General features: G+C 52.2%; 1 protein-coding gene across 1 annotated transcript; it reads left to right on the plus strand.

Annotated features, from left to right (window-relative positions):
- Window positions 1-782: 782 nt before the first annotated feature.
- LOC149811263 (thylakoid membrane protein TERC, chloroplastic-like) lies at window positions 783-4,643 on the plus strand. Its single transcript, XM_089993994.1, has 5 exons — window positions 783-1,085; window positions 1,532-1,747; window positions 2,601-2,804; window positions 3,384-3,634; window positions 4,454-4,643. The coding sequence occupies exons 1-5, from the start codon at window positions 783-785 to the stop codon at window positions 4,641-4,643; spliced, it is 1,164 nt and encodes a 387-aa protein (XP_089850120.1).
- The last annotated feature ends 6,019 nt before the right edge of the window (window positions 4,644-10,662 follow it).

Raw genomic sequence — 10,662 nt, forward strand, 5'->3', positions numbered from 1 at the left:
GCCCGCGCGGTGAACATCAGTATGACGTATTGCTGACTGACCGATTTGTACCAAGACACCAGCACACTGCCGACGGGCTCGTTTGCACCTCATCGCACTGTGTATCTGGTCCAGGCGTCTTTCGTCTGTGCTTTCCCTCGCTTGCTGCATATACCTTAGTGGTCATTTCAACAAAAATTCGACGCAATGGTGGCCTTGTCCATAGGGCCAACCCTCAGTCATGCAACGTTGCATCTGTGTCCCTTATCCCAGGTACGTCCGCTGATTCAATGTATGCCAACCTGACATGCGTGAGTGCACATGTGCCAGTTGCTACATGCGTGGTTTACGCATCAGCGTTCGTGCGTGTGCGGGTGCCCAGGGTTACGCTAATCGTTCAGACGTGGAACTTGTAAGTGCGGTGGCTGGACTGATTTCAGGAGGTAGCAGGGGGCGAAAGGTTCCTTCCAGTTCGTGGCAATGAATCAGACAGGCGTACTGCTCTGCATGCAATCCAAGCGCAATGAGCTTGCAAAGCTTGTTTGCACTCTCTTCACTTTCACTGGCTGATGATTGGTTCCCCTGATGCTGTAACTTAAGAACTCCAGTAGTCACTTTAGAAACGACGACACGACAAGGAAGGAGTTATCAGGCGAATCATCAGCCGGATTCGGTGAAGAGAGTGTAAGATTCTTGGGGCGACGCCTCCATTTTGTGCACACCTTGTTGATAGATAGAACACGTGAACAGCAAGCGCTGCACACACCGTGTGAGCAAGACACTAACAACCCAAGCTGACTGCGATGCAGCAAATTCGTGCTGCGCATCGGCCAGGAAAGCAGCACAAATTGCTTGAGAGGCGAGTCGTTTCAGCACGGGCAGCGGTAGACAAGAAAGAGGACACCCCTTCGACGTCAACTTTCGACACATCATCGATTGTCAAGGAGAAGGCTCTGCAAATATTGGAGGTGATTATTCCTTGTTTCATGTCCACCGGCTGTATCCGGGATGTGGCCAGCGATCAGGAATATATTCTATCACTGGGCATCACTGGATTATGGATTGAAGTTTCTGATCGAATGCCACTCAGCATGCGACCGGGCTCTGTTTGATGATTGGATGCGTGGTTCCGTAGAAACAGGACGTGATGCTTTAATTGTTTGTGGGAGAAACAACCGGGACCCTACCCTAGATACCCTGGAAACGAAGGGTATTATTGGGGATGCCCGAAGTGCCTTTTTGCCATAGAAGTGCACCCAAGCGACGCGTTAAATGATGCATCGCTGATTCACACATACTTCCACTGACATCTGTATTGATTCTATCTGTGACGTATCTGCCACACCATGTGAGGCTTCTAGCAAGCCAATGGGTAAGCTGCATGGGTAAGTCGTGTTCATGTTTGCATCATTTCAACTCAGCTTCCCCTGCTGATCCCTGGAAACCAAACGAATGTGGATATTCCCAAGGCAAAGTACCTAGCGAAGGATACCCCCCTTTGCTAGGTTGACGGACAGCGCGAGTACGTAACGAGCTGAGTGTGTGGCAGCAGAAGGAAGCAGACATAGAACAGAAGGGCGAGAACTTCTTTCTGTACGTGGGCTCCGCAGTAGCGTTTGGTGCTGGGATCTACTTGTTTCAAGGAGGAGTCAAGGCCGAGGAGTTTTTTGCTGGCTACCTCTTGGAGCAGAGCCTCAGCGTGGATAACCTCTTTGTGTTCATTTTGTGTTTCAACTTTTTCAAAACCCCTGCTGAGTATCAAGGCAAGGTGCGGATGTCTGCCTGGCCATCGTGCACAATTGCTTTAGCTCTGGCACTGTGTCAAACCTGACAATGCAGTTCGCATGCCAGGGCATGGTGTGGACATTCTCATGTATCTGTTGCGCTCTTTATGTGATGCATTCATCATACCTGCTGTATCTGTTTTCCCTGTCGCCTCCACCCTTTCAGCCTTCGCGCCTGCAAGTCCATGTGGCACATGCTTCAAATGGTCCAGTCATTGGCCCAGTCATTGACCGATATTGTAGGCAAGTGGCATTGAGGTGCCTGGTATTGCCAGGCCATCCCTGTCACAGGCTTCATAGGGAATGCTCTCAGGGGACAACTATGGCGGCTGCTCATGCGGCACCAGAAACAACGTTGGGGCTTTTGGCCTCAACGCAGTTCCATGATTGCTGTGGTTGCTGGCCATCCAGACCATCTGCGGCTTTCACAAATTCGTAGATTCATAGCCCCAACTTCAGCCGCCTGCTGAGGGCTAATACGATGCTGGATTGCGGTATTCATTTCGCTAATGCGTGCGCCACATAAAGGGCTGTCAGCTTGGCCTGATCAAGTTGCTTCTGGCATCATAATAGCAGGAAAGGAAATGTAGAGCAGTTGGGGAAATTGAGCGAGCTTATGGTGTGTACAAATTTATGACACTCCCATAGTGAAATGGAGCATGAGGCCCCTCACTTTTGCCTGGGTACAAGGGACATGAGGTGCCAACAAGACACAGCTGCGCCAGGAAGGCAAGCAGAACAGTTGATGCAACCTGATCATCTTGCATGCTCTCATTAAATCGGTCCATGCTTTGGTGCAGGTGGTCCTGCAGCCAACATACCTGTGTGATGGTGCAGGTACTAAATTTAGGAATCATCACAGCTGCTGTGCTACGACTGGTCATGATTCTGGCGGGAGTTGAGTTGGTCGACAATTTCAAGCCGCTCCTGCTTTTCTTTGCCGGCATTTTGCTGTATTCTTCCTACAAGCTTCTGTTTGTAAACGGTGATGAGACGGAGGAAGACTTGTCGCAGAATGCAATCGTTCAGACCGTGCGAAAGGTATGTGTGACCGCCCTCCCAGGGTGGATGACAGGACGGTTGTTCTTTGTGTCAGCCCGCAGTGACCTGCGCTTCTGTGGTGCCATGCTCTTGTGTGGTGTTATTGGATCGCCAAATTAGTCGCCACTGAATGGCTCTGTATCGTGTCCACTGATTAGTACGTGCCCAAATTTCTTCTGCAACCGGCATGCAATCATTTTTGCCTTTGATTGCTCATTAGTTCCTTTCTGGTAGCGCTCCCCTGATGTTGTGTCCATTGCATTTATTGCGCACAAACGTGTTCGATGTAGAAGGGTGGAATGGCTCGCAAGATTACTGCGGTTTCGCGGTCGCAATTCTTCTGAGGAGCTTGCGGTAGTGAAGGTAAAAGACACATCGTCAGCCTTGGAATGCGACATGAAACACAGAGGCATAGCACACCCTCTTGCAGCATTGGGACACGCGCTCGATGCTACCACTCCAGAAAGCGGCAGTGCTTTGCCAGATCGCGTTTTTGTTCATCAACTTTATGCATTTTTGGGCATCTAGACCCGAAATCACGCGGCCTGGCGGAGCGCTGAAACGCGGCGATGCTTGCAGGTGTTCACCGTCACAGACACCTACCGGGGCGACAAATTCTTCGTGCGGGAAGATGGCATTCTAAAGGCCACCCCACTCCTAGTTGCCCTTGCAGTGATCGAAATCTCGGATGTTGTGTTTGCTGTGGACTCCATCCCCGCGGTGTTTGGGGTCACCCTCGACCCTTTCATCATCTACACCTCCAACATGTTTGCCATTGTGTCCCTTCGGGCGCTCTATGGCTTTGTTTCCACCGTCATTTCCGAGCTCAGGTGTGCACCAGAGCCCAGGGTGTGCTCAGCTGGTTTGACGCTTAGCAGGATCGCCTTGCAACCCTGGACCATGCAGATGGCTTTCCAGGGACGGGCATGGCCAGCATATGCGCTTCCTGTAGCAATCGCGCCACAAAAAATATCCACTCCATTGCATCATTCCATCATGCGGTGGCATTTTGCCAGCAGAACGTCACACTTGGTGTACTCACTGCCTTGGTGATGTTGAGAAGGAGTTAATGCTCCAGCCACCTCATTGCCTTCCGTCAAGGTCGTGTAACGCGCTGACAGCAGTATGTGCCGCAACTGGTGCGAGGTCGGCCAATAGGACGAGCTGGTCTGTCACACCAAGGATTTCGATTCTGGCTTGTGAGTCTGAGCCCCTGTTGGTTTGCTGATAGTGACGCAACCATTCTTCCCGTGGGCATGAGTTCTGCACAACAGGAGTGCCATGATGCACCTTCAATAGCTGTGATCACTTTTTGATCATGTATGTATGTGATCAAGTGCATGTATGCACTTCACGCTCTTGCTGCGGCACACCACCGGAGCTCTACTGCTAAGCTCTACTAGTGAGCAATGCTCTGAAGGGGCATACGAACTTGTACAGTATCATGGTATTGTATTTCATTTTACGGAGAGACAGAATCACCATAGTATCACCAACATGTTGTATTTTGGTCAAGGCAGTGTCTGAATGTACGAACTATGAGATACATCATCAGCATCAGCTATGAGCACACCCAAGCAAGCTCCATTTCCCATTTCTTGATACCGTTGTTCAACAGCAGCCAGGTCTCAGTGTGCGTGTTGATGTAGGTACCTCGATAAGGCGGTGGCTCTTGTCTTGGGTTTCATCGGCTTCAAGATGATAGCCGATCAGTGTGGCTACGAGGTTTCTACCACCGCAAGCTTGGCAATTGTAGCGACCACTCTGGGTGTCGGCACAGGGGCCAGCTTGCTCCTGCCAGCACCTGTGGAGGTAAAAGACGATGCAGATGCGATGTAGAGCTGCAGGGCGCCCCTGTTTTGTGGCTGTCCCCAAGGCAAGCACTGCATGCAGCCCGTTTAAGCTGAATCTGCCAGGCACGGATGACAAGCTATAGGAGGATGATATGCTGGGACGTTGGCGAACTGTCCAGGATGCTCTGGATAAGCTTCGTTCTGCAGAGTCTGATGCTTTCGTATGTTAAAATGCACTGCTGTCTCCATTAGTGGCCTTTGGCCAAATTGCATATGTTTTCAATGACATTGGGCGTTGGGAGGCAGCATTTCGAGGCATGTGTTCCCACCGCTGCAGCTACGTCCCGCTTGTCCGTATTGGACAATGACAGAAGTATCCCAGCGCACCCAGGGTATAGGGATGTAGGCCAAATGCTCCTTTGCATTCTGTTTCACCAAACTTCTTTATGCCCAATGACAAAAGAAAAACCAAATTCAGTTGCACGTAAAGGTTCATGCACAAGCAGGCCTTGCAGAATGTAATGGGGTATGAGGTATCAGACTCATCTATTGCTTTCAACGCTTTACCTTGTTCATAACAGCTGCAAGGACGCCTGATGCGATCTTCTTGTCTGTCTCCTCAATGTTTTCGAATGCATGCATCAAAGAATACGACAAATGGTCTTCCCTGGCACCTCACAAAACTGTAGAGTGATACGCTGCAAGTGTTGCTGATTGGATTTCGTCATGCACACCACTTCAATAATGATATCTGGATTGTTACTCTGATCCTTTTCATGACGTTCAGCACTTGCAGAGTTGTGAAAAGATGGAGAGCACCTTGCTTCTGTGTTCAGCAGTTTGCAACACTTCAGAATTTGGCCACGGTCATTCAATTTATGGTTGAGTTCCATGGCTTTATTCAAGGAAACAGTGCAAGCAAGTATTTACAAAGGCCGGGTCCCGACAAAATTTGTCACCGCACACAACGTCAAAAATCCTCAGCATTCATCTATAGTGCAATCAAAAGTGACACAACAATTGACGTTCAGGCAAAAACATAAGCTGCGTCGGGAAGCGACACGATCAAGCACTATGGTTTCAGGCATGCCTGTCAGATGTCCCATACTTAAAACCTCAGCGTGTTGCAGACACAATAAAATATGTTGTCAAATTTAAGTACATGTAGATTGCAACCATGGTTGCAACGGCACCATGACTTGCTTACCGATCTGGAATCCAGCAGGCACTACGTTCACAGCGGATGGCCATCAAACACAGCCTTTCATTGGCGAACAAACCGATTGTCCAGGAAGGCAGGGGGAAAACCACAGCATTGCACCTATCTATTTAAAGCGACCTTGCGTGTGCGCCATGATGGGCGCAACTGCTCATGGTGCCAATCAACGACGGTATTCATAATTTAGAGATGTCACTCAGGCGCTACGACATTAGAAGCACAGTTAACGGTGCAACAGCAATTGTTCGAATGCTTGCCTTTGCAAGAGCTGCATTACAAAACAGCAGCTCATCATGGGCGGCAAGTGAAAAGTTGCACACCATTATCACAGCATGGGTTGGCTCTGCCCACACAGCTACTGCCACAAAGCTACAACGGTGCCGGGTGCAGGGCCAACGACACGGTCATGCCCATAGAAGGGCGCACATAGAGCATGAAGGAGCGCGAAGTGACGGGAGAATACTCCACATTCATCGCGCCACAAGCTCTGCTATCGGGACGAGCGAGAATCGTGCAGCTCAGCCGCTCCCATGCGGCGGTAGAACGTCGTGAGTCCTGTAAGCCCCCTTGCCCCCTCCACCCCGCCTTGAACGGACTCTGCAGCGCGCCGGGCTGACGCATGGTCGCGCTGTAGCCACTCCGCATGCACGGCACCCTCCTGCTGCTGCAAGTATGTTTGCCGCAGGACTGCCCGCTGGCCCTCCCTATCTTCCGGCTCAGCCGGACTCAAGTGCGTCGGATCGTTCATCGGTTCCGGCGGGCTGTTGCGAGCTTGCCACTGCTGTAACCAAGGGTCATGGGCGGGCAACTCAGACGCTGTCCTCTCTCCCGTTGAGTCCGACGACAGCGCATTGGAGCTAGCAATGTGCGGCGGCGGCGGCTCGTACACCATGATGACGAGTTCTACGCCGCTCGGCTCGTCGTAGTTGGATAGCTGAGTCGCGGGCGAGGCGCCCAGCTTGTGGTTGCGCGCAGTGACCATGGCAAAGTTATCGGAGGTCAGGTTGCACCAGAGGGGCTGCACAGGGGACATCTTGCCCTTGCGGACCTCATGTGTGAGGGCCTCCCAGCGCTCTGCGCAGACCCCACCAGCGTGGCTCATGTCGGTGTACCCGAGTTCGTGCATCCGGTGCAACAGGTCGACCATGTTGGTGTGACCGGCGCGTGCCATCTCAGCCATGTCCATCTCAAGCAGGACGATGTTGGGCGGGTGCAGCGCGAAGAACAACAGCGCGCTCTCCAGTACGTCGCTGGTCCAAGCGCCGGCGCTGATACGGACGGCGCGCACGTTGGTGTCAGGCGGAACGATGTCGGTGAAGAGCTTCCGCTGAGCGATGAACGAGCAGGCGCTGCTGTCCGTGCTGCGGTGCAACGCGGGATGCGCGTAACCACGAGCAACTTCCTCCATTCGCCAGGACCCGAGAGATGCGTCTGGGGCTATTGGGTGTGTGCAGATCGGGCCGCTGGATGTCCCGACGGACACGTTCAGCACCTGAACGAGGTTGCCGAAGCCGTTGTACTCTACAGACGCTGCGAATGCAGCCAAGGACCGCGGCGCGAGCTCGGTCGCAATCACGCGGTGCCCCCGTGACGCAGCGTACAGGGAGAAGTAGCCGATGCCAGCGCCGATGTCGACAAGCACGGAGCGTGTCGAGACGGTACCGAGCGACCCCACGACGGCCGACACTGCGGAAGGTTCCATGGTCGGATCTGACCCGGCCTGCCAGTTGCCGTACTTTGTGAGCACCGCCCCCACTTCCTCGCGGGACTGGAAGTCGCCATGCCCTACAAGGTCCACCAGCACCGAAAACGCGGGGGAGCTTATCGAGTGGCTGATCGAGACGGGATAGTGCTGCACATGGTTGTCTTTGACCGTCATCTGCTTTACGGGCTCTGCAGGCAGCAGCCCGAGAAGCTTCTTCGCTGTTTCGACGATCCCGCTCCTGCGCCAGCCGCCCTTCTTCTTCCAGCTTCCAAGGAAATGGTGCTGCACGACGATGCCCTTTGTGGAGGGGTCGATGCCTGCTGGGCCCTTCTTGGGGTGCACCCCTGTAGCCAGCTGTGGCAGGATGCGGACACGCCCTGGGTCGTCCACCTGCTGCAAGACATCCCTCAACCGTCATATCTGATTGCATCTTTTCAGCTGCAACGCACACGCTGTATCGCAGCTGGTGAGATGATGGTGTACCATGTTACAGCATCACTACATGATATGCACACTCTGTATCGCAGCTAGTGAGATGATGGTGTACCGTATTGAAGTACCAATACATGAATGCCCGCAAACAAGGAGTGACTTGATTTGCACGTGCAGATAGTGCTACGGTAGCAGGAGCAACAAGGACAGCCTGCCATGCAAGTTGATGGTTGCATCCATGCAAGGCACTGCTCCTGCAGCATCCAATGAATCATGCTGTTGGCTCACAGAACATCTACGATCTGATCCAGCATAAGCCTGATAACGTTGCCTGACGATGCTTTATTCAACAGCGCATGCATGCAATTTCTGGCCCCAACTGTGCTGACTATGACTGCAAATCGAGGGGCTTCAGAAAGCCCCGAGACGACCATCCGTGCAAGTCGTGGAGCGGTCCAACGGCACAAGATGGTCATCGCAAGGAGATGGAACGTGCCTGTGTCGAAGCGTGCTCGAGGGCACTCTTCAGGACAGCATCTGTCCAAGCTCCTGGCCCGGTGCGGTCCAGGGTATCCATGTTTGTGAATCTGCTGTACTCCTTATTGTAATTTGTGTTAATGTGTTCGCACACAGCTCGCAATGCTGGGTGCTCCGGGACTCCCGCAAACATCCACTGCTGAACCTGTACCCCACAACATCCATTTCAGTTTTTCCCATTGTTTTTTGAGAACAGAGGAGCCTTCCTGTCAAATACATGCATGCTTGAGAGACATGTGCTGTATGCATTTCGCCAGACCCTGTCCAGACCTCATGCCTGGCATGACAGGCCACCATTCTTGCTGCACTGACCAGCACCGCATTTCAAACTGGTACAAGTGCCGAGCAGAACGCCAAACGTTAGATTAGTGAACAGCTCAGCTCGGTTTTGTCTGTGTTCTTGAGCAGTAGCTCACATTGGCTCACCCAGGACTTGGGCCAGGCTTTGTTGAAAGAAAAGTCAACACCCAAATTGTAATTGGCAACTGTAATGTTAAATATGTAAACAAGAAGCAAGCGTCCACCCGACAATGATGTGGGCCCGCTTTTGAATCGCTTGCCCGACGTCATGTCTCATGAATGGCTATGCCTCGAAATATACAACTCCGAGGAAAACATACTCTGCGATGAGAACAGCAACATTCGCAGTCCCAAGCGATTGCATCACAAGGGAATGCATCAGTCGACAAGCCGTCGGCACCTGCGTCATGCGTATGACTGATGCGCACCTGGCGAACCCTGGAAAAATGGCGACGAAGGGCTGCATCGCTGTCAGGCACTTCTGCCTCCCATCCTACAACTAAAGTGTCGGATTGACGTATAACGTTGTCCAATCCCACCTTGCATTCAGTGTCAATGTCCGCATATACCCCGCCGAGCCTATACACTACCAAATAGCGAAAAAAATCAGCCCGCTCCACGTCCTTTGGCAAACCAATGTACGCCTTGTAGTACTGTGGGAACTCCTTGCGCACAAACGCTTTGCACTCTTCGTCGTCCCATAACTGAAGCTTCCAACCTGGGTTCTTGTCCCTCCAAGTCTTCCTGAGCTGCTCTGCCCTCTCAGGCAACAAGCCAGCGGACTTGAAAGTTTGATGTATGCGCCGTGGGATAAGCTGAGGGCGAAATGGGGTCCGAGGTTCTTCCCTTACCTTGTTGATGGAAGAAGAGAGTCGAAATGGCAGGACCTGGAACGGTTTGGAAGGTGGGTTCAGTGGGTCGGATGAAAGCGCCAACACTAACAAATAGCAAACGAGAGGCACCAAGAAGATAAGCGCCGTAAGGCAAAAAGCGATGACCGGAATCGGTACTCTGCGCCACTGCTTGTTGATCGGCCTCCGAGTGCTGCTGCTTCTGACCGACTGTCTTCGCGTCTCCTCAAACCACCCCTGCCGATTGAAAGCTCTGAAGACCCCAGCGACAGTGTCCACGAGCCTTCGCGCATCCTTCCCAAGGGTAAGTCCGTCGCAAACAGATGCAGCCCCTACAAAATCAACGTGATGTGGTCGCGGTGGCTTGATCTTTTCCATCACTAAAGCGATGTTGAAGCGCCAGACCTCGCCAGCAGCGAGATGCACGGCACTTCCCGGCAATCAGCTTACGCCATCGTAAGTGTTAGAGAAGCGGCACTGCAACAAAACGTTGAAAGTGACGTTGCCACGCAATGTCGGACAATGGGCAAGGATGGCAATGCGTCTCTCGCGCAAATAGTGTAGAATGTCATGCAATCGAGGTGGTAAAGGGAAACCCAAGTGATTTGATCAACTGCAAACGCAATATCAGTTGTGAATGTCCAACCGATGGCATGTTCTTGGCAGGTGCCTGAATATCTAGAAGAGCTGTAGGCAAACCGAATTAGTAGTCCCTCCAGCTCCCGAGTTGTCTCGAGATAGTGTGCACAAACAACGAAATCTTGACGGAGCTTGTCTCATTGTTTCCTTGACGTCCATTCGCTACCACAGTGTTGATGTTGAAGTATCAATACATTCAAAGATCAACGTCGAGACGTGATGGTCTGGTGCCCATGATGTTACATCATCTGCGGAAGCTACAGGGGCATGGAGGTACGGCAGAATTCGAGAAGAATGTGGATAAAGATGATGAGACAGCCCCAGCTCCCACGCAGTGAAGAAGTGTAAGTTCCAAATGTGCGAGGAAGTCCGGCTCTAAAAG

The sequence above is a fragment of the Nuphar pumila genome, unplaced genomic scaffold, assembly GCF_984573655.1.
Source record: "Nuphar pumila unplaced genomic scaffold, dmNupPumi1.hap1.1 HAP1_SCAFFOLD_96, whole genome shotgun sequence".
NCBI lineage: Eukaryota > Viridiplantae > Streptophyta > Magnoliopsida > Nymphaeales > Nymphaeaceae > Nuphar > Nuphar pumila.

Coding starts and splice junctions, on each gene's coding strand:
- LOC149811263 (XM_089993994.1), top strand. CDS start 783: ATGCAGCAAATTCGTGCTGCGCATCGGCCAGGAAAGCAGCACAAATTG. Junction 1,748..2,600: donor CTGCTGAGTATCAAGGCAAG/GTGCGGATGTCT, acceptor GTGATGGTGCAG/GTACTAAATTTAGGAATCAT. Junction 3,635..4,453: donor ACCGTCATTTCCGAGCTCAG/GTGTGCACCAGA, acceptor GTGTTGATGTAG/GTACCTCGATAAGGCGGTGG.